At 35.9% G+C, this 25,451-nt stretch overlaps 1 protein-coding gene across 1 annotated transcript in view; it reads right to left on the reverse strand.

Annotated features, from left to right (window-relative positions):
• Positions 1 to 15,655: 15,655 nt before the first annotated feature.
• Positions 15,656 to 25,451, reverse strand: part of DISC1 (DISC1 scaffold protein) — a 457,161-nt gene continuing 447,365 nt past the window's right edge. The window contains 2 exon segments of the mRNA XM_060192533.1: positions 15,656 to 15,709; positions 15,711 to 15,799. Coding sequence (XP_060048516.1) covers positions 15,656 to 15,709; positions 15,711 to 15,799 — 143 coding nt within the window.

The raw sequence follows: 25,451 nt of genomic DNA on the forward strand, positions 1-25,451 counted from the left end.
GAAAAAGAATTTGTCTTTAGTCTCACATTCACTGGTAAACATTTTAAATATTTTTTGTTAAACAAAATCAATCTGATTAATGCATTTACAGATGCTTCATGAGCCATGAAGCAGGTCTGCAGGTGTCTCTCTTTCTCTCTTCCTCTCTACTCCCCATTTCCAATTTCTCTCTGTCTTGCCAAATAAAAATAAAATAGAGAGAAAAAATGGACACAAGGATCCAAGGATTTGTAGTGCCCAAATGGGGCCCCAGAAATAACCCTAGTGGCAATAAAAATAAATAAGTAAATAAATAAATTTACAATTGCCAGAAGATTGAGGAGATGTCCTATTTCTCAGATAACAGAATTATGTTTTTAAGCTGTAATATTGGATCCAAAATGTACTATAATAAAAGTTTTAAAATATCAATACAAAATCCCAAACTCAATTTCTCAGAGGCAATCTCATATATTTGAGTTCTATGACAGCAATAATAGCAACCTCTATGAAAGTATGCTAGTTTAGTTGATTCCTTTGTTTATAAAAAATTTCCCAGAAGGCTAATGTAATCAGTCATGCCCATAATATATATTCTTTTAGTCATAAATGATTATTACGAAAGGTGACAGTATATATTATATGACCTGCCTTTTCACTATATTATGAAATGTAAATTTGTAGAGGATATATATGGAAGAGTAAGTAGATAGGATAAGAAAGAGTATCATCTTGAGTATCAACCCAAATCAATGGAAGTAACTTCCTTGTTAAGTGGTTTTCAAAAGGTAATGACTTCTTGTCTAGGCTCAGGAGGGAAAAAAATGACTATTATTGCTAGTGGTTCTGCTGTAATCTGCAGAAGATATTCAACTTTCACAGATGCAGTAACTATTGGTTCTCAACCAGCACTGTAGAACTCACCATTCCAGTGTATGTTTCAAGTTCAGTGTAAGTACTTGCTATCTCTTGGAACTTTCTAGTGGTCTGGAGTAGGCTGGTATGGTATAGATATAAACACTGAAGGACAAATATATCTAACTTCCATAGTCTTGGAGGAAAATATTTGATATGTTCCCATAGACGGCTAATAGAATTAAGACTCAGTTGCCTAAAGCAGTAGTCTATTCAATACCATGATTTTTCTGTGGTCTAGTAGTTGGAGCATATACTGAAAGCAGGGTTAATGGAAAGACCCAGGGACAAGTGGAAAGTTAATGATATTATACAATTATAGGTAGAAAACTTCAACCTTACAATGGCAGACCCCTTCTTCTCTCAATGAATAGAGTAATAGTAGTAACAGAAACATAATCACACACACACACACACACACACACACACACACCCTGAATTAATGGAAATATTGAGTAGTTCTTTGTGTTAACCATTCTAAAACCATGGCAACATAGAAGTGATATCTGAACAGAATCGATCATGCTGGGCTGTAAGGACACCAACTGGGAATAATGGGAACACCACCTGGTACAGGCGCAGATCAATGAAAGTATATGGCTTCAATTAAATTGTCAAATCAAACTATGAAAGACTTTGGTGAGTTCCTTATATATTTTCATTCTACCCCTCTGTAAAGTTCTCATACCACAGAACATTCTAAGTAATTTAGAAGCTTGAACTATGCTGTTAACATAGAAAGACATGTACCCTTTCTCTTGAGCTTTCTCTCTCCCCTTACAGATAAGTTGAGATAGTGTTGGCTTTTACATACAATTTATTCATTTAGAAACAACATGTGTGGGGGCCAGGTGGTGATGCGTCTGGTTAAAGTGACACATCACGATGTGCAAGGACCCAAGTTCAAGCCCCCCAACTCCCACCTGCACAAAGAAAGTTTGAGGAGTGGTGAAGTAGTACTGTAGGTATCTCTCTCCCTATCTCCTCCACCCCTCTCAATTTCCTTCTTTTTAAAATTTTTATTAGTGATTTAATATTTATTTATAAAATTACATTTCAATAGGGTGTAATTTCCCACTGTTCCCACCTCCAGAGTTCTGAATCACTGGTTGATCTATAAACCCAGTGTTGATCTATAAACCTAGTGGAGTAGAGCTCTGAAGAGGCAAGACACCAAGACACTTTGGTGAGATTGTCTGCCCAGCAAAGTCAGGATGGAATCATGGTAGTACCTGAAACTTGGTGTCTGGAAGGTGGCAGGACATAAAGTGAGACAAAACGGTTAATGAACAGGGACCAAAAAATAGGAACATAGAATATGAGATTACGGATATTAGGGTGGAAGAAAGCTAGGAAGTCCATTACAGGCATGTTTCTAGGGGCCCACAACTGTTTTTTTTTTTTTTGCTTGAAGTTAATAGCTAGCATGAAGTTGGGTAAAAACATTGTATGAGAAAAATGGTGTCAGAGTAGAGAAAAGGGCTACAAAGCTGAATTAGGGCAGAGATTAGCTCCTATTCTTGAAAATATTCTGTGGGTAGAATTAATTCTTTACCTCCATCCACCCAACCCAGGATATACATATACATATACATATACATATACATATACATATACATATACATATACATATACATATACATATACATATACATATACATATACATATATCCAGAACCTGTGTATTACACTGTTGGTAGAAATGGAAAAAAGGCACCAAAGCACAGTGAGGTCTATTACTATAAATACTAACCACTGAATTAGCTTAGAAAACAAAACCCTAACAACTTGGTTTTAATAAACATTAATTGTTAGTATTCTAAACTCTTTCTAGGACTACAGGAAACCCCTTGCATCATCTTTAAGATCTTCATTTCTCCTAGTCTTGGAAGCTCAAGGACTATACCCATACTTCTTGATATTTCTTCTCTCTGATTCCTTACCACCACACCACCTATGCTGAATTAAAGCAAATTGCTATTAGTACTGCCGTGCCACATTAAGACACTACTGAATTCTTATGGTGGACTCCGACTTTGTTCCTTTTGTTTTTCTCTTGAGTTATATGAGTTCTTTATAGGTGTTTAATATCAACTGCTTGTCTGAAGTATGGTGTGAAAATGTGTTTTCCCAGTTGCTAGGTTTTATGTTTATCCTTATAGAGTTTTCTTTTGATATATAGAAGCTTTTGAATTTGATGTAGTCCCATTTGTTCAATCTTGTTTCTGTTTCCCTTACCGATGGGGTGAAATCTCCAAATGGCTTTACTGTTAAAGTCATGAAATATTTCACCAATATGTTCTTTTATGTATTTTATACTTTTAGGTATTATATCCAGATCTTTGATACATCTTGAGTTAATTTTTCTGTATGGTGTTACATACAGTTGGTGGTCTAGTTTCATTTTTCTACAAGTGACTGTCCAATTCTGCCAACGCTACTTGTTAAAGATATCTTCTTTTCCCCACTGAGCAGATTTGACCACTTTGTCATCTGTAAGGTGGCTATACATGTATGGATTAAGTTCTGAATTCTCAATCCTATTCCATTTGTCCATATGACCATTTTTGTTCAATACCACATTGTTCTAACTACTACAGCTTTGTAGTATAGCCTAAAAATGGGTATTGTTATCCGTTTTTGTTTGTTTTTCCTTAGGAGTGCTTTTGCTATTCATGTTTTTTTTTTAAGTTCCACATGAATTTTTGAAGAATTTGTTCAATTTCCTTGAAATATATCCTTAGAGTTTTAATAGAGATTTCATTGAATGCATAGATTGCTTTTGGAAGAGTTGCCACTTTAATGATATTTATTCTTCCAATCCATGAACAGGGGATGTTCTTCCATTTCCTTGTGTCATCCTTTATTTCTTTTAATAATGTCTTATGGATTTTCTTGAAATGAACCTTTGCATCCTTTGTTAGATTTATTCTTAGATATCTTATCTTTTTAATTAAATTGTGAATAGGATTTATTCCTTCAGTTTCATTCCCTCTGACCCATATTTTACATAGAGAAGGGCCACAGATTTGTGGGTATTGATTTTGTAGCCTGCCAATTTACTGAACTTATGATGGTATCTAGTAGTTTTTTGGAAGAGTTTCTGGGGTTCCCTAGGTAGGTGTATCAACATATCAACTGCAAATAATTATAGTGTAACTTCATCCTTTCCTACTTGGATTCCTTTGATATATCTTTCTTGCCTGATTGTGATAGCAAGGACTTTTAGCTATATGATGAATAAAAGTGGTGAGAGTGGACATCCTTGTCTACTTCCTGATTTTAGGGAGAAATATTTTAATTTTTCCCTATTGACTATGATGTTAGCCATGGGCTTATCATATATAACCTTTATTATATTAATGAATTTTCCTTCCACCGCCAGTTTCTCAAGGACATTTATCATAAATGGGTGTTGAAATTCAATGAATGCTTTTTCTGTATCAATTGATAAAATCATGTGATTTCATCTGTCTTTTTGTTGATATAGTGGATTTCATTGTACATGTTGAACCATTTTGTTTTCCCAGGGATGAGTCTCACTTAGTCTTAGTGGATTATTCTATTAATACATTGCTATATTTGATTAGCCAAGATTTTGTTGAGGATCTTTGCATCAATATTCATCAGGAATACCAGAGTCTATAGTTCTATCTTTTGGTGTGGTCCTTTCCCGCTTTGGGATCAGGGTGCTGTTAGCCTCAGAAAACGTGTTTGGGAGTGTTCTTCTGTTTTCTGAAAGGATTTGAGGAGGATGGGTATTAGTTCTTCTTTGAATGTTTTATAAAACTTGTAGTCATATGGGTCTGGTATTTTATTCTCAGGGAGGCTTTTGATTATTGCTTAGATTTATTTACTAGTTATTGGCCTGTTAAGTTTATCTATTTCCTCTTGTAGCAAGGTTGGCAGTTAATATGACTCAAAGAATGTTTATTTCTTCTAAGTTGTCAAATTTAGTTCCATACAGATGTTCATAATAGTCCTGAATAATCCTTTGAATCTCTACCTCATTGGTTGTAATATCTCCTCTCTCATTTCTGAGTGATTTTGCCATCGCATTCTCTTTTTCTCTTGGTGAGTGTTGCCAGTTGTTTCTTGATTTTACTTATCCTTTAAAGAATCGGCTCTTAGTTTCATAAATCTTCCTTATGGCCTTTATGTTTTCTATATAATTTATTTTTTGCTCTGATTTTGATTATTTCTTGTTTCTCACTGACTGACAGGTTTCTTTGTTGCTACACTTCTTGTTGGTTCAGTTGGGCTGTTAGATGGTTTACTTATTTATTGATGTGGTCCTGTATTGCTATGAACTTCCATCTGAGGACTTTTTTTTTATTCCCCCCCTAGGGTTATCACTGGGGCTTAGTGTCTGCACTATGAATTCACTGCTCCTGGAAGCCATTTTCCCCTTTTTCTTGCCCTTGTTGTTGTTACTGTTATTGTTGCCATTGCTGTTGTTGTTGGATAGGACAGAGAGAAATTGAGAGAGAAGGGGTAAGACAGAGAGGAGGAGAGAAAGATAGACACCTGCAGACCTGCTTTACCACCCATGATGGGACACTCCCCCTACAGATGGGGAGCCAGGGGCTTGAACCAGGATCTTTACATTGGTCCTTGTGCTTTGTGCCAGGTGCACTTAACCTGCTGTGCTACTACCCTCCCCCCGAGCACTGATTTTGCTACATCCAAAGGCACTGATAACTAGTTTCTTTCTTTTCTTAAGTATCAACTTAATTCTTAATTTCATTTTTGATCTCTTCAATGACCCATGTATTATTCAGAAGCATGTCTAGTCTCCAGGCTTTGGGGAATTTTTCTTTTTTCCTTTTTTTTTTTTTGGATAATTTCATGAAACTAGAGAAGTTTATGGTTTGAGAAGACAAATTTTATAATTTTAATATTTACATATTCGCTTAGGCTGTTCTTGTGACTCAACATATGGTTGATCCTTGTGAATGTCTTATGTGCACTTGAGAAGAATTATTCATTTCTTTTGAGACAAAAAGTTCTGAATAGGGGAGTCAGTGGTAGCATAGTGGGTTAAGCGCCAATGTGAATTTCCTGGCAGATGACTGTTCCAGTGTGTCCTGGAACCACACCTCTCCAGACTCCTGCCTCAAAAAGGAATGATAGAAGCAGTCTGGGAGAATGGATCAGTCTGCCAATGTCCATGTTCATCAGAGAAGCAATTATAGAAGTTAGACCTTCCACCTTTTACACTCTATAATGAGCCTGGGTCCATGTTCCCAGAGGGATAAAGAATAGGAAAGCTTCAAATGGAGGGGATGGGATGTGGAACTCTGGTGGTGGGAATTATTTGAAATTGTACCCCTCTTGTCCTACTGTCTTCTAAATTATTCCTAAATTAATTTAAAAAATGAAAGAAAACTGGGGGGGGATAGAGATCTTTTGTGGTGGGAATGGTGCTAATATACACTCCTGTTAAATCATAGTGTCACAAATCACTATTTAATTAATATGAGAGAGGGAAAATGGATTGAATGTCTCAATTTTTTAATGCATAGAATATAGTTCTCAAATTCCTTTAAGGATTTAAGACTTCAAATTGGTAATCAGATTGAATTTTAACAGTGTGCTCAAATTGTTAGTAAATTTCTATAATGACTTGTGCTTTGAAATATTAAATCACCTATAATCTTATTTGCAGTTAATGTCTCTCCACATACTCGGCAACATTTATTTTTTCCTGTTTTGTTGATGTGAAGGCCATTCACATGGTAAGAATGTAGTTTTAATTTGCATTACTTTAATTTATCATTAAAGTGAAGTGGAGCATTTCTTTATTTGTATAGGCCATATGTAACTCTTCTTTTTTTTATTAGTGATTTAATAATGATTAACAAGATTGTATCTCTTTTTTGCAGAACTGTCTATATCTTATGCTCACATATTTTATTGAGTTTTTCTTTGTTGTTTCTGTTGTTGTTGTTGAGCTGCTTAAGTTCTTTTTTAAATATTTATTTATTCCTTTTTGCTGCCCTTATTGTTTTATTGTTGTAGTTATTGTTGTTGTTGATGTCGTTGTTGGATAGGACAGAGAGAAATGGAGAGAGGAGGGGAAGACAGAGAGAGGGAGAGAAAGATAGACACCTGCAGACCTACTTCACATCTTGTGATGCAACTCCCCTGTAGGTGGGGAGCTGGGGGCTTGAACCGGTATCCTTACCTCACTTGTCCTTGCACTTCACACCATCTATACAGAACTAAAGTGCTTAACCCGGCTGCACGACTCCCTTAAGTTCTATATAGATGTTTGATATCAACTGTTATAATGTATTATATTCATTTAAGTCATGTTCTAAGTCAATGTTCAACATTTTCATTACTTACCAATGATTAAAATAAAAAATTTTAACACCTGTTGTCAGAATCTTGTAACTCTTTAAGAAAAACAATTTTTTAATATTTGAAGTTGAATACATATTTCCTTTTTTTGTCAGTTTATTTTTATAAAATGGAAATATTGACAAGACCATAGGATAAGAGGGGTACATTTCCACAAAATGCCCACTCCAAGCTCCATATATATTTCTTAGGTGAATGAATAGACAGTAGGAAGAGATGGTGATCATGTAACAGACATAAGTTTTGTTCTTAAGAAACTCTTCATACTATTGAAAATTGAACCAAAATGTACAATAATTTCTTTTATACTGTGATAATAATGAGAGGAAATAAAGATACTCCTTGAACTGTACCTCACAATGTTGTCTGTCATATCTTCCTTTCTATACTACGAAATTTTGCATGTGACAGTATCAATCATAACTAAATGAATAAACTACTGATTGACAAGAAAATGAGAGGGCACAGGCAAGATGACGATTTGGAGGCAGCTGCTGGCCTGAACTCCAACAACAGCAGCTGGATAGGGTAAGATACTGGAGGGTGAATAAGGGATCCTAAGTGTAACACAAGGAGGGATCCTGTGGCTCAATCTTGAGTTAGAAAACAGAGGAAAAAGAAAGGAAATCTTCTATTATTTCTGAAGTGCACCCCTCCCCCTCAACCCATAACCAGACCCCAGGGGCTAGAGAGCTGCTACTAGCAGTCTCCCCACTGAGTTTTTTTTTTTTTTTTACCAAGATTGCTGGCTCAAAAGGGGTGTAATTCCAATCCTTTTCCTATTTGATTTTGATTTTCTTCTCTCCCTCTTTTTTCTAAGTGGCTGGAGATATATTTGAGTGACAAAATATCTGACCAATCAGAGCCCAGAGCCTCACCCCTGCCAGGGAAAGACTACCAGAGGGTTTTTTTTTTTTTTTTACAGTTGGCTGCTTTTTCTCAGCTGCCTGAGTAATCCTGATTCAGCCAAGCTGCAGACTGATTGTTAGGGTTTTTTTTCTCTATTCTATTTTATTATTACTATTATATATATGCATGTCCATTTCCCCCCTCCTTCTTCAGGTTGATCAAAATGAACTATTATTGTTTTTTCCATTTCTAGGTGACTGGGTGTCCTATACATTGTGAGAGGAACTTGTTTCATCCTACATCTTCCATCCACTCTCCCCTTTTTTTCTCCTCCTAGCTAATTAAAAAAAAAGTCCTTTCACTGCTCTGTTTCTTTCTTCTTGTTCTTGCCTTATTTTATTCCTTCCTCCTTCTTCTGCTTTCTAAATTCACTGATACTCATTTGTGAATTATTTTGGGGAAGAAATCTGACTCAGAGTGGACTCTGTGTGTGTGTCTCTCTTCTCTACTTCCCTTTCTCCTCTTGCTATCCCTAGAATTTACAGTGGGCAGTAGATTTCCATAATTGTCTGTTCTTGCTTTCCCTTTTTTCCCTTCTCTTTCTCTTTCATTTGGATTTGGTTGCTATTACTTCTTAGACTGGAGTTTTTGTTTGGCTAACTAGTATTGGTTAAACTGCATCAATCCATGATTCAGTTACTATTGTAATTTCTGAGTTCATGACTGCACTTGTCATAAAGTTATTTAGCATAGTGTGGCTTTACTCAAAACACAACAGCTGAAGAACGACAGAACAGAAAAATGAAAAACACATCAATTTAAAAAATGGTTAGATCAAGAGCAAATAAAACTGCAACCACAATGAGTGAAACACAGGAGCCCAGAAGAAACTCTAAATTAGTCAAAAGTAACCATAGATAAGAAAGTATGCAAGCAATAGTAAACTTAATAATCTCAGAAATGAAGACAACTATGGAGGAAAGGGCTATCAGAATTAGAAAAACAACAGATGAGACCCTCAAAGAAAATACAAGCTACCTTGAGGTAATTAGAGAACTGAAAGCTGAAATAACTGAACTAAAAGGTCAATTAGAAGAACAAGCTAATACTTTAACTAAACTGAAGAATGAAGCTGAGGGAAGGGAAAGCAGACTAACAGAAGCAAAAAACAGAATTATTCAGACAGAGGATGAGCTAGAGAAAACTAAGAAATAGGTAAAAGGGCTCAAAAAGAGATTGAGAGACAATGAAAACAACAACAAAGACAAATGGATGATCTAAAAAGAAGTAACATTCATATCATTGGCCTACCAGAGGAAGAAAGAGAGAAGGGGAAGGAAACATTTTAGAGGAAATAATAAAAGAAAACTTCCCAGACCTAAACAACAGAAAGGACATTAAAGTTCAAGAGGCCCAGAGAGACCCAAACAAAATCATCCCAGACCTGAAGACACCAAGACACATCATAGTTACAATGAAAAGAAGTAAGGATAAAGAAAGGATCCTACAGACTACAAGAGAAAAACAAAAAGTCACATACAGGGGAAAACCCATACAGGGAAAAACCCGTAAGACTATCAGCAGACTTCTCCACTCAAACTCTAAAAGCCAGAAGAGAATGGCAAGATATCTACTGAGCCCTGAATGAAAAAGGGTTTCAACCAAGGATAATATATCCTGCTAGACTTTCATTCATACTAGATGGAGTTATCAAAACCTTCTCAGACAAAAATCAGTTGCAGGAGGCAACCATCACCAAACCTGCCCTGAAAGAGGTTCTAAAAGACCTATTAAGACAAGAAAATCACCATACTACCACCATATATCAGAGGAAAGAAAAAAATTGTTGAATAATTTCACTACAATACATTAAATCCATAATATCAGTAAATGTCAATGACTTAAACTCACCCATTAAAAGCCACAGAGTGGGAAGATGGATTAGAAAACACAACCCAACCATATGGTGCTTGCAAGAATCCCATATAACCCAACAAGACAAACACAAACTTAAAGTGAAAGGATGTAGAACTACCATATAGGCTAATGGACAGCCATTCTCATATCTGACACCATAGACTTTAAATTAAGTAAAGTAATAAAAGATAGGCAAGGTCATTACATAATGATTAGAGGATCAATCAAGCAAGAATATTTAGCAATTATTAGCATTTATACACCCAATGAGGGACCATATAAACACATCAAATGCCTACTGAAAGAACTACAAAAATATCAATAGTAATACAATAATAGTGGGAGACTTTAACACCCCGCTCTCACACTTAGACAAATCAACAAATCAGAGAATAAACAAAGAAACATGAGAATTAAATGAAGAGATGGACAGACTAGACCTCCTGGACATTTTCAGAGTTCTTTACCTAAAAAACTTGAATACACATTATTTTCAAATCCACACAACACATACTCAAGGATAAACCACAAAAACAGCATTAACAAATTCAAGAGCATTGAAATCATCCCAAGTATCTTCTCTGACCACAGCAGAGTAAAGCTAACATTTAACAACAAAAAGAAAATTACACAGACACAGAATTTGGAAACTATCCAACATACTGCTTAAAAACCACTGGGTCAGAGAGACAAACAAGTAATTCAAAAGTTCCTGGAAGCAAACTAAAATGAAGACACAAGCTATCAAAGTATTTGGGACTCAGCTAAAACAGTATTGAGAGGGAAACTCATAGCCATAGAGTCACGTATTAAAGAACATGAAAAAGCTCAAATAAACAACCTTAATGCATGCCTTAAGGACTTAGAGGAAGAAGAACGAAGGAACACTAAAGCAACCAGAAGTACATAAATCACTAATATTAGAGCAGAAATAAACAACATCAAAAATAAGAAAAACATACAAAAGATTGATGAAGCCAAAGTTTGGTTCTTTGAAAAATTAAACAAAATTGACAAACCCCTGACCAGACAAACTGAAAAAAGGAAGAAGACTCAAATTAATATAATTTTAAATGATAGAGGAGATATAACAACAGACACCACAGAAATCTAGAAAATCATGTAAACTTTCTAAGAAAAACTATATGCCACCAACCTAGAGAATCTGGAAGAAATGGAAGAATGCCTAGAAACATATGCCCTTCCAAAACTGAACCAAGAAGAGCTAGAGAACCTAAATGCACCAATCACATCCAAAGAAATTGAAACAGTTACTAAGAATCTCTCCAACAATAAAAGTCCTAGACCAGATGGCTTCACAAACGAATTCTATAAAACCTTCAGGAAATAGTTAATACCCTTACTTCTAAAGCTTTTCCACAAGATCAAAGAAACAGGAAAACAAAAGCAGATAGAGCCACAACAAAAAGGGAAATCTACAGAACAATATCTCTGATGAACATTGATGCCAAAATATTAAACTAGAACCTGGCCAACCAGATACAGCAGTATATTAAAAAGATTGTTCATCATGACCAAGTGGGATTTATCCCAGAATGCAAGGCTGGTTCAACATATGTATGTCAATCAGTGTCATTCACCCCATCAATAAAAGCAAAACCAAAAACCACATGATTATCTCAATAGATACAGAGAAAGCCTTTGACAAAATCCAACACCCATTCATGCTCAAAACACTACAAAAAATGGGAATAGATGGGAAATTCCTAAGATAGTGCAGTCCATATATAGCAAACCTACAGCCAACATCATGCTTAATGGACAAAAGATGAAAACATTCCCCCTCAGATAGGGGAATAGACAGGGATGTCCACTGTCACCATTACTCTTCAACATATTATTGGAAGTTCTTGCCATAGAAATTAGGCAAGAGAAAGAAATCAAAGGAATACAGATTAGAAGGGAAGAAGTTAAGCTCTCACTATTTGCAGATGATATGATAGTATACATAGAAAAACCTAAAGAATCCAGCAGAAAACTACTGGAAGTTATTAGGCAATATAGCAAGGTGTCAGGCTACACAATCAATGTACAAAAATCAGTGGCATTTCTTTATGCAAACACTAAAACTGAAGAAGAATACATCCAGAAATCACTCCCATTCACTGTTGCAGCAATATTAATAAAATACCTAGAAATAAAGCTGACCAAAGAAATGAAAAACTTGTATAATGAAAACTATGTGTCACTATTCAGGGAAATAGAAACTGATACCAAGAAATGGAAAGACATCCCATGCTCATGTATTGGAAGAATAAATGTCATCAAAATGAATATTTGAATATGGCTCCCCAGAGCCATATACAAATTTTATGTGATACCCATCAAAGTTCCACCAAGCTTCTTTCATAGAATAGAATAAAAACTACAGTCATTTATCTGGAACCAGAAAACACCTAGAATTGCCAAAACCATCTTGAGGAAAAGAAACATCACACTCCCAGATCTCAAACTATATTATAAGGCCATCATAATCAAAACAGCCTGGTTCTGGAACAAAAATAGGCACACAGACCAGTGGAACAGAATTGAAAGCCCAGAACTAAACCCCCACACCTATGGACATCTAATCTTTGATAAGGGGGCCCAAAGTATTAAATGGAGGAAGGATGCTCTCTTCAATAAATGGTGCTGGGAAAACTGGGTTGAATCCTGCAGAAAAATGCTTCTCTCAAGTCAGGCCAAATGATATTGCATCCGCCAATTCCAACCTAATCAATGCATTGAGTACCATCTCAGCATGCTTCACCTCAGACTATTTACAGAGATGTCAGGCATAGATTGCCAATCCTTCACTCTCATTACTTGGGTGAGACCTTTCCTTTCATTGTATTCTCTAATTCCTTTCCAGGATGTTCACTTCCTAACAAAGTCTCAAAACCTACATATAGGTCAGGTCCCATAAGATAGAGCATATGTTCACATGTATCCATGAATTAGGGCACAGTATACACCTGAAAGCAAGAATACACACTAGTCTGTAGTGAGTCAGTATCAAGTTCATAATGAAAGTGTCCACTTAGATACCCTCCTCACCTACTTCCTATTACAGTTATCTCACTTACTCCAAAGCTAACCTTATCAAAGCTAACCTTATCAAAGCAAGGACTGAAAAAGGTGAATAAGGGCAAGAGAGCAGCGTACTTTAACGATGACTCTTTAGTCACTATTAGGTCATTCCACCAGCTGTGGCCCTAATTGGGGAGTCCTGAGATTCCCAAACAGACTTGATGGGCCTAGAACTCAAATAAATCCCACTCTCCATTGTTACCGGTTATTTCTATCAGGAACAACAAAATAGGCCCCTTTGTGGGCCCCCATAGGACCTTGCCCTCAACCTGTATCAACAATGGTAGAGAATGTTCCATTCTCCAAAGGGAGGATGGACAACATACTCTATGATACACCTGAGGAAGATGGGTCGATACTGGGGCAGCATAGAATGTTCCTACTCATGACTACAGAATGTGAGCTCAGATATAGAGATATGTGGAGGTCACACAGGCTCCTAAGCTAATTATGGGTCCCAGATCACATCAAATAAATGGGGTTTACAGTAATATTTATACCCCTTTCCCATGTTAGGGAGCTACTCTCTTCCCTGATCCAGCTTTCTCCACACAATTCCCACCACCAGAAATCCATATCCCATCCCTTCCTTTAATAGTTTTCCTATTCTTTAACTCTTTGGGAGTGTGGGATGCAGAAGGTGGGAGGTCTGGCTTGTGTAATTGCTTCCCCACTGAACATGAAGCTTCCTTGCTGGAGGTGGGAAGCAGGGGCTTAAACCCGGGTTCCTATGATGATAGCATGTATGCTCAACTTCTACACCCTTAAGTTATACAAAAAAAAATTTAAGATAATAGCAAGTCTTAAGGCAAATATTCTTTCTAAACTATTTGTAAACCTTTCTCTTTTAAGTTTATAATTAATTTTCATAACAACTATATTACTGTTAAGAAAAATAAATCAACTTGAGACAAAGGACTGATTATTATAATAGCCATAAGTCTTTCTTTCTTTCTTTCTTTCTTTCTTTCTTTCTTTCTTTCTCTTTTTAACTTATTTATAAAAAGGAAGCACTGACAAAACCACAGGATAAGAGGAGTACAACACCATACAATTCCTACTACCAGAACTCCATATCCTATCCCCTCCCTTTCCTATTCTTTAACCCTCTAGGAGTATGGACCCAAGGTCATTGTGGGATACAGTAGGTATATTTTCCCATTTATTAATTTTCCTGGTAATCTTTGTGTAGTTTACTTTTAATTAGTGTACAAGATTTTTAGTTTCATTTAATCCCATACATTTACTTTTGTTTTCATTTCATTGCCTAGACTGTTGAGTCTCCAAATGCATCTTTGATGTTAAAGTTCTGCAAAGTTTCACCAACATTTTCTTCTACAAATTTCTTAAGTAGAAAGAGCCCTGCAATGCTCTATACTATTGGGCACTTCACAGCTTTACCAAGTGCTACATTTAATTAATGAGTATTACAATGCCTCATGGGATACTGTACTGCCTTAAATAGCACCACAATATCCTAATGAGTACTGTTATACATTACTGAGTACTACAATGATTTGGAGGTCACTACATTGCTTTACTGAACACTGCTTTTAATTAATACTATACTGTCTTAAAGAACCCCCATTAATTTACTCAATATCATATTGCTTTAGTTAGTAGTGCACTGCATTACTCAGTAAACACTGCCATATTAAATACTGTACTGAGTATGTGTTGTCTTTGTGAATACTGCATTGTCTTATAATACTGCCTTAATTGAATACCTAGTGCTTAGCTAAATGTTGCACTGCACTGAAGGTTTCCATATCTATGTTCTGCCTAACCTTGAGTGAAACGGGACAGGGATGAAACTATCTCTTTTCCAACTCATTTAATCCCTTTTATACCTTCCTCTGCTCATCATAGGTGAATTTCAAAATATTCTGATAGAAAACCAGGGATACTTTCAGGAACTATAGGAACTATAGGAAAACAGAAAATATGCACAGCACAGTTATTTAAAATTATTTTGGAATTTTTCATATTAATTATTTGAGTTTATAGTGAGTTACAGAAGGTGAAAAGATATTAATCACAGATTCCAAGGTTAAGTAGTTCCTTTATATATACATATATAGGAAGTTGTAACATGCAATGGTGAGACTTATATTTTGGTGTCGTTTTTATAGGTCCTTGAGTAAGGAGATATTTTAAATGCAGCAGAAAGCCACCTTGTATAGAATAATAAAGACTTTTTCTAGTAGAATTCACTGAAAATTCTGTGTAATTGTGGTTGAGATAAAAATATTTCCAGGTCCCAGTAATGATACATTCAAGATGCCTTTGACTAACATGTAAAGGAATATTTGGCAGGTCATTCTTGCACCTCCACTCCAAATTGCAGACTCTACATTCTGGCTTCAGGAGCTTTCATATAAACCCCTTACTTCAGGAAGCCCCGGGGTCTGCATCTTCATGTCTTGTAGTTGATCAGGCACAGTGGCTATACAGAGACTTGAGAGCTACCTTTGCTGGATAGCCACACTGATGATGTTGGCATTCATTCTCCACCCTCCTTCACTCATGTTCGTATGCCTCAGGCCAGTGCTTCCTGTACACCAGCTGTCACATACAAAGCTGTGACCTCTCTCTTTCTCCCCCACTTCCTCCTCTGGTTGTAGCTGCAGGATCATGATATACAGAGTTTCCTTCACCATCTGGAGTTCCCTCTTGAGATACTGTGCACACACTGTCAAGGAACACATGTGAAGGTGATGGGCAGCCTTCTGCAACCTCCCAGGGAGCTAATAAGCAGCCTGCTGGAAGCAGATGGGCACTGCCACCTAATTGATGTTTCAAGTTCCTCTGAATTGTAGGAATTAAATACTAATACACACTTTGCATTTCTTTTAAGAGTGATTGCAATCTCTATGAGACCTGAGGTTATTAACCAACACAAGTAAGGATTCAAAAAAGGAAATGAAGAGTCAGCTCATACAGAGGCAAATGGCTAACTGGTAGGCTTCATGATATATGGTCACTGCAACTGTAATTTCTGAAAAATAAACAGCAGTATGTCTGTGGTATGGCAACTATTACATCTAATCACTCTGAAAGGGGAAAAGGTAGAAATCTAGAAAACAGAGCCTCTTGAAGAAACCTAGAATATGAGACCTCCAGAGAACCAGAGCCACAGGTTATGGTTCCTACTGGCCATCAGCCAGCCTTGCCATGTTGTGCAAAATCTTCTGTTTTCTCATGAAACAATGACTTCTGACCCCCTGTAGGTTCTAATATGCTGTGAAGTGTTATTATATTATTGGGTAATACAATAATATACTGGGTAAAATAAACAACTATGTTATTCAGGATTTGATGTAGTGCTGGAAATTTGCCTGGCTATCTTCTTCACTTATTTTTTTAACTGTTAGAATTTTGGTTTCTTATTCGATAAAGCTGTCACTGAGAAAGCAATCAGAGAAAAATTAACACATAATTAAATTGAATAAAAAATGTTAAATTTTCCTTGAGAAATGAACTCTCTTTTGGGTATTTAAGCTTGCCAACATTGAACCAAGAGTGATTTTTCTGTCTTGCCATTATCACTGTCTTTTTTCTTTCCAATATACCTGTAGTCAGAATAACTTAGATAATTAAAAGATGAGAAATATATTAAGTTCTTTAAATTTAACAAACCAATTCAATTTCACCCAACAAGATCAAAAGGGACAAACAGAAATATGTCGATACAATTTAAATACCACTAAATCGTCATACAAGGTTAGACCACCTAAATATTAGGATATCAGGCATAATGAAAAGATAAAGCTTTGGAAAGAGTGCTCATGTACTCATGTATCTATGCTACAGTGCTGTTTTATTTAAGAACAATGTCAACTCAATGTCAAGAGAAAAAGACACCCTTAAGTACTGACTGTAGAAAGCTTTCTCTTTCTTTTTTAAATAAGGAACTCCAGAGGATCCTGGAAATTATGCAAATGAATCTCTCTTAAGGAAAAAATGCTGAACCACCCTGAAAAGCTTTTGGCAGCTTTTCATCCTCTTGAAGCTTTATCAGACTTCATCATTTGTGTAATTTACATATATTTCCTATGAACGTTCATTTCTTACACTTGAATTTGAGGAGAATGAGGGTAAAGCTGAGAGAGAACAAGGGAAGAAAGAACCCAGTATTTGTTACCCCCTCCCCTTTTTCTGGAGGCCTAATTTCCCCTTATTTCTCTGGATAGCCCTATTAATCTTTAACAAAAACACATGTGATTTTATAGAAGCAAAAGCATAAGTGGTCCCAGACTGAATACCAAGTTGAAATTTAATCACGTGTATACTATAATTTTTATATCTTGACAATATCCTGAGATTTAGTAGCCTTTAATATGCAATTTGGAACTATACATTCGTATTTATAATACACTAAATAATGACAATTACTTTTTTGGTGCATATATGTATATGCGTGTGTGTCCAAGTGTAAGTGGGCACCCATGTTCTATCACCTAACCCTGCCCTATGCTAGAGCTGATGAGTGATTTGGTAAAAATAAACAATGGTATATAAAAACAAATCACTTTAGAGAAACTAAGCTAAAATGATATTTATCTTAAAGAACTAGAAAATAGTCTTAAGAGAATTGCTAGAGCTTACACTAAAGGAAATGGGGATACAGAACTCTGGTAGTGGGAACAGTGTTATATTGTAATTTTGTAAATCGATATTAAATTACTAATGAAAAAAGAAAATAGTCTTACACTGACAGAACACACTGATTTTTTTTCAATAATGAGAGAAGCAACAAAAGAAAATGATCAAGTTATACATATTAGCCTCTCACACACAGCAATCGCCACAGCATGCAGACCAGTCAGGTGATACGGATTTGATAATAATGCTTGCCAGCTGTAGAAAACTGGAAAATCACTTAAAGTTTTAATTCTTCTCAAATTTTTTATTATCTTTATTTATTTATTGGATAGAGATAGCTAAAATTGAGAGGGGAGGAATGATAGAGAGACAGAGAGACACCTGCAACACTGCTTCAGCACTCACAAAGCAATCCCACTGAAGGTGGAAACTGGGTGCTCAAACCTGGGTCCTTGTGCATTGTAATGTGTGCTCAACCAGGTGCACCACCACCCTGACACATGCATCATCTTATTGTTTAAATGCAGATCCACATAACTTTTTTGCACACTAGAGTTAAAATATTTTTTTTCTTATGAGTGTAGATGACTTCTGTGAGGTACCATGTGATTTAAGTTTTATACACTGATACAGCAAGTGCTATAAATTCCCCAATTTCTAAGTAGGTCTATATAGCAGAAATTGAGGAATATTTATTTAATGGTTTGATAGTGTAACAGTCATAATAATTAAAATCATGGCTGTTTTTTCTACAAAACATTTCTCTAAAAACCTATGTGTATAATTCCTTACTACATCTGAATTCCAGCACATTTTGAATATACTAAGATGGAAGAGTGAAGTGGAAGCAAAGCAATTGCCGAAGAATATGGATGGAATGATACTTACTTTGCAAAAACAAGAACTAATAAATGAGCTACTTCTAGCTAGAAAAGTATCTCAGGAAGAAATTGGTACACTTTTAGGTTTGGGTATAGTGAATGAAGTATGAAATTTTTCCTTAATTCTGTAATATTCAAAGTGGGCATGCATGTTTTAGTATTTAAGTCAATGTGTTTATAAAATAAAGAACTTGACATAGTTCACTAGCATTTGGGAAAATGAAAGTATAGAGACACACATTATTTTCTGCAGCCTCTCAAATGTTCAAATTTTTCCTGAGATTCTATTGTGTTTAAGAGGTATTTTGGACAAAGGAGTACAGAAGTGAACTAAATTTACTGCCCCCCAAATTTCTTAGCTTAAGTACTAGTGAGTGAGCTGGATTCAAGTGAGCATCTATCTAGAATGTGTTATAGGAACTGGGGTTGGTTTTTCTCATAGATTTATCTTTTTCTGAGAAATAAACCAAAAAAATAGACAATTCATTTTGTTGTTTTTCTGCAGAACTACTATGCTGTCTCCCCCACCTATAACCAAAATCTTAGGGCTCCTACCTAATACAATAGGACAAGAGTAAGATTTTCACATTTGAAGTTGATTTGTGTCAAGAGTCTGAGTAAATTAAGTAAATCTCCTGCCTTGGAATTTTAAGCATATATACTAGAGATGCTCATTATGACTAGGTACTATACAAGAATATGTGTCAAAAAGGCTGATATATTTTAATAAGATTTTATTTATTTTATTAATTAGAAAGATAAGAGAGAGAGGGGGAAAGAACCAGACATCACTCTGGTACATGTGCGGCTGGGGATTGAACTCAGGACCTCATGCTTGAGAGTATAGTGCTTTAGCCACTGTGCCACCTCCCAGACCATAAGGCTGATCTATTTTTATATGCTTTTGTCACATAAATTTCTCTAGCAAAGTAAAAAATTCCTATATTACAGAAACATAGCCATATATCTATAATACTTGAGGAAATTAATTGTATTGGTGTCATAAGGATGAACATAACAAGATCTTTAAAACATCATTGGAACTTAAGACCATTTCTTACCACCATAGACTAGACTTCATGTAAGTGCACATCTTTCTGATAGAAAATTTTACAAATTGTGTTTGTAATTCATGAAGGGATTAAAACAGCCACACATATTTCACAGATAACACTCTGGAATATAGTGATAAGGCAACATTGTCACACAATGTCGCCATTTTCAAAGATGCTTGAATTCTTTTAAAGGGTATTTCTCTTAGATTTATACAAAATTATTTGAGTTTTTATTACCTTTGTGGTTTTAAAGTGTTCATTTTATTAGCTAAGTCAAAATCAGGGCTTTACTTCATCTTACCTAAATTGTTTCAAAAATAAATAATAGTGCATTTTGAGGAAGCTGTTGTTCATTTACTAAAAATTTCATATCAGTAATGATTCTTTTGCATAAACTATCACCTATAGTACCAAGAAATTAATTTATTTTCATTTTTTAAATTTTTTATTTATAAAAAGGAAATATTAACTAAATCATAGGATAAGAGGGGTACAACTCCACACAATTCCCACCACCAGTTCTCTGACATGAAAAGAAAATAAATTAATTTATTTTCATAGAAAATTCAAAAATTAGGAACACAACTCCACAAGATCTGAGGAGAAAGACTTGCTCCTCCACACACCCAGCTTCAATGGATTCAGTAGATGTAGAGACACCCTTTTAGTTTTCTACTTAGTGCAAGTACCACATTGCACTACACCAGCAGTGGAACAGGCCAGTGTATACACCCTTTGATAAGCCTCTTCTCCCCCACTTTGGTCCCTCAACTTTTCCTCTCTAACCCTGAATTGTGGGTGAGAGCCAAAGGAAAATTTGTGGGCACCATAACCACTCCATTTCAGTATACAAAATGCTTTACATAGAAACATCAGAGGCTTCCAGTTTTCTAATCTAAAAATACATCAGTGAAGCTCTGTGAGTCTCATGGTCCCCCTTCCAATAGCCCAATATCAGGTGTAGAAAATATTTCTGTGGAGCAAAGCAGTTTTCCAAAAACTCCTATTACCTTTGCTTAAGCTACTAATTTAAAAATTGAACCTAAAATGTTCTTAAGAAGATGTGATATTTGTGCATGTGCCTGGATATATTTAGAATATTTGCATGACACCAAGCACCACTAAAACTAATCAATTAGGCAGCATGCATTCCAAATAAGCAGAGAGAATAGAAATTCTATAAGAGTTTCCCTGGACATGGGTGTACATAGAACTGCAAATATGATCAATCTGTTCCCATCTCATTTATGACTAAGAGACAAGTAGAACTTCCAGGGTGGCTTTGGAATATGTTAGAAGTACCTAAACCTTAGGTGTGCTTCTTTTTCTTTGCAAGTGTTTCACAGAAACTGAATAAAAGTAAAATGAAAAATGTCTGATTTAGAAATTAACCTTGAGATTGGAGAAGTTACTCAAGAGAAGAACATGACATCCCTTGCATGTATGAGGCCATATGTTGAATCTCAGACACTTGGATATATATTCTGTATATATGTATACATATATTATTTGTCTCTCATCAAATAAATAAGTAAAAACTTCTTAAAAATCTAACCAATATGCTTTTTAATAATTGAAGTACTTTGAATTGGTAAGTATCATTAGATACACTCAAAATGTTTTCCAGAATATAACTGTTAATAAGGATACAAAATGACTGTGAAATTGTATTGGTGATTCAGACTGATGTTGGTGGAAATTCCAGTTTAACTAGCAGTGGAGTCACACTTCCTGTTCTCTCTTCAGACACCAGGCATAAGTCACCTCTCTGATGCCAGCTCTTTCAGTTAATGGTGCAGACACTTTTCAGACACTCACCCCTGCCATAGTTGACAACTTTGTGTTGTTATTTGGTCATGACATATGCAATTTACTGAACCTGTCAGAATGATGAAAAGACATGACCCAAACCCATCCATTCTCACCCTTCAGATCTGTCAATTCAGTGTCTCCTTAGTCAAGGCAGGAATTGCCCAGAAGGCTGCCTATAGCTCCCCTCCCCCAATTAAGCCAGGATTTGCATAGAAACTAAACCCAGTGCTGATCACTGGCCATTCTGCCTATTTATGCCACACTAATATTGCTATATCATACACATGGTTTATATATAAGTTCAGTGCCTTCCAAATTAAGAGTTAGCATTCAAGACTGACCTTCTAGACATAGACATCTGATGTGCAGAGTACTTAATGGAACTAAAAAATATCCACTATTTAATTCTTTCATTTTGCTGACAACAAGATATTTTTCTCAACTGCATCCAGCTTTGTGTCTTTGATCAAGAATGGGATTCCAACAGCCTGTTTGAATTGCTAGATAAATTGTAATTAGAACAAGGACTTTGGTTTGTGCAAGGAACCTCTACAGAGACTCGCAAACATAACTTTCTGTTTTAGGGCACCAATTTCATCCAAGTATTATGACTGCTCTATATGAAGTCAAAGATATCTTATGCTTATTTACTTTCAAGCAATGACACAGAACAAAGTGTGGATATTGGAAAAAATTCTGGATAGAGCTCATTCTAGGGACCAGGTGGTGGCACACTTGGTTGTGCACACATGTTACAATATGCAAGGACTCAGGTCTGAGCCCCTGGTCCCCACCTGCAGGAGAAAGCTTTGCAGTGGTGAAGCAACTCTGTCTTCCTCCCATTCTTCCCCTTCCTGTTCGACTTCTGGTTGTCTCTATCCAATAAACAAAGATAATAAAAAATTAAAAATAAAAGTTAAAGGGAGACAGGTGGTAGTGCAGAGGGTTAAGCGCAGGTGGAGCAAAGTGCAAGGACCCATGTAAGGATCCCGGTTCCATCCCCCAGTTCCCCACCTGCAGGGGAGTCACTTCACAGGCAGTGAAGCAGGTCTGCAGGTGTCTTTTCTTTCTCTCCCCCTCTCTGTCCTCTCTCCATTTCTCTCTGTGCTATCCAACAACAATGACATCAATAATAACTACAACAATAAAACAAGGACAGCAAAAGGGAATAAATAAATATAAAAAATTAAAATTAAAATTAAATAAAAATTGAAAAAAGAATTCATGCTATAGTGCAGGAAGAGGTTAAACATAACTCCTAAATTAGGTTAATCCTAGGTGGCATGTTCCCTATATGTCTCCTTTTAGCTTAGAGAAATTCATCAAAGTTATTAACACATATAATTTTAAGAAAACACTTACATTACATCTTAAAATTCAAATTTATATATTCCCCAGAATAGGTCATCCTTTTATTTGTAGGCACACCTGCCTCCTAATGAGCCAAGTAGCCCTATGGGGCTTGTGACAAAAAAGATTCTGAATTTGAGCCAGTTACAGAATTTATGAGCCTTGGTTTCTCAGTTATCTCAATTATCAAATAGAAATAATCATTGCAAAAAAAGAGAAATAATCATTGTTATCTATCTCTGGAAGATTTATTAGAGTTAAGTAAAATTTGATGTAAGCCAATGTGTGGTTTCTGATCAATCACTTCAAGTATTTATTATAAAGTAGTTGAATCAGAGGCAGAGCCAAGATGGTGACTGAGAAGTAGCAACTGTTCTGAGTAACAACAACAAATGCTGGAAACGGTAGGATTTTTTGCCTTCAGCAGGACAGTGAAGTTGGGGTCCTAGCTGTGACACCAAGAGGGTGAATATAGCCCAGTTTGGGTTAGAATATAGAGGAATAAAGAAAGGAAAAAAAAATTTTTTCATTATTCCCAAAACGCACCCCTGCTCCTCCACCACCCCATAACTAGACCCTGGATGCCAGAGAGCTGCTCCTAGCAGGCTCCCCTGCTAAGCTTCTTTTTTTACCAAGATTCCTGGCCCAACCCGGGTTCCATTCCAATCCTATTCCTTTCTGAAACCCTTGGCCCTTTTTCTTTCTTTCAAAGTGCCAATTGGATCTACAAAAGGGAAAGACTATCCTTAGGTTTTTTTGTTTTGTTTTGTTTTGTTGTGTGTGTGTGTGTGTTGGTTTTTGTTTTTGTTTGTTTGTTTTACTTTCTTAACAGTCAGCTGCCTCTGCTCAAGCTGCTTGAGGCAATCTGAGACAGGTGTTTACCCTGCTCTATTTTATTATTAATATTATATAAAGGTGTATGTCTTTCCCCCCTCCTTTAGGTTGACCAGAATTAACTCTTAGTGTATTTTCCAATGATAGGGGATTGGGCGTCTTATCCACTAGAGGAACTTGTTTAACTACTCCTACCTCCTCTACCCACTCTCCCCTTCTCCCTCCTCCTAGCTAATTAAAAAATAAAATAAAATAAAAATTAATTAATTAAAAATTTTCCTTTCACTGCTCTTTTATTACAGCTCTTTTGCTTATCGTTTTTCTTTTCTCTCTCTAGTTTTTCTTCTTTATTTTTCTTGTCTTCCTGTCTTACTCCTTCTTCGGCTTTCTGAATTCACTGATATTCATTTGTAAATTATTTGGGGGAAGAAATCTGACTCAGGGTGGACTCTCTATGTGTGTATCTCTGCTCTACTTCCCTCTCTCCTCTTGCTACCCCCAGAATATACAGTGGATAGTAGATTTGCATAATTCTCTATTCTTGCTATCCCTTCTTTCCATTCTCTTTCTTCTTCACTTGGACTTGGTTGCTATTTTTTCACGGGCTGGAGACATTGTTTGGCTAACTGGTAGTGGTTAAACTGCTACAATCCTTGCTTCAGTTGCTATTGATATTCCTGAGGTTGGTGATTGCATTTTTCATAAAGGTATTTAGTATAGTGTTGCTTGTACTCAAAAAACAACAACTGAGTAACAACAGAACATAAAAATAAGAAACACATTAATCAAAAAATGAGTAGATCAAGAGCAAATAAAACTGCTACTAAAATGAATGAAGACAAGAACACAGAATAAACTAAAAATAAGCCAGAAGTAACCATAGATAAGAAAAGTATACAAGCAATAATAAACTTAATAATCACATAAATGAGGACAACTTTGGAGGAAAGGAATGGCAGTATTAGGGAAACAAGAGTTGAGACCCTCAAGAAAAATATTGATTATCTTGAGGCAATTAGAGAACTGAAAGCTGAAATAGATGAACTGAGGAAAGAAGCTGAGGGAAGGGAAAGCAGACTAACAGAAGCAGAAAACAGAATTAGTCAGACAGAGGATGAGCTAGAGAAAACTAATAAAGAGGTAAAAGAGCTCAAAAAAAAGATTGAAAGACAGTGAAAACAACAACAGAGACATATGGGATGATCTCAAAAGAAGTAACATTCATATAATTGGGCTGCCAGAGGAATAAAGAGAGGAATGCGAAGGAAACATTCTAGAGGAAACTGGAATATACAATCTTCTGAAATCCACACAACACATACTCAAGGATAGACCACATGTTAGGCCACCTTCCTGGACCAAGGATCAGGATCCCCCATACCCAGAGATTCTATGCACCATACTATCACCAAGTGCCCACAGACATAGTCTCTTGCCCATTTTCTGGTGGTCAAATCCTTTAGTAGTACTCAATTCTGTGTGAACCACAAGCATCAAATAAGCCAACATGCAAAACAAAAGTTCTTCTGTTTCTTTAGCCAACTTTCTAATAATAGCTTCAGTACTAGTTTTGTAAGAGGCAAGAAACTATGAAAAAATAGAATGTGAAAATAATCACTGATTATGCTGAAGTTTCCTGCTAACTTTAATAATCAAACTCAAATATTTAAGATTATATAAGAAAAGTACCATTGTGGTCCAGGAGGTGGTACAGTAACATTGAACTCTCAAGCATTTGGTCCCTAGTTCAATCCCCGGCAGCACATATACCAGAGTGATGTGTGGTTCTTTCTCTCTT

Source organism: Erinaceus europaeus, chromosome 6 (assembly GCF_950295315.1).
Source record: "Erinaceus europaeus chromosome 6, mEriEur2.1, whole genome shotgun sequence".
Lineage (NCBI taxonomy): Eukaryota > Metazoa > Chordata > Mammalia > Eulipotyphla > Erinaceidae > Erinaceus > Erinaceus europaeus.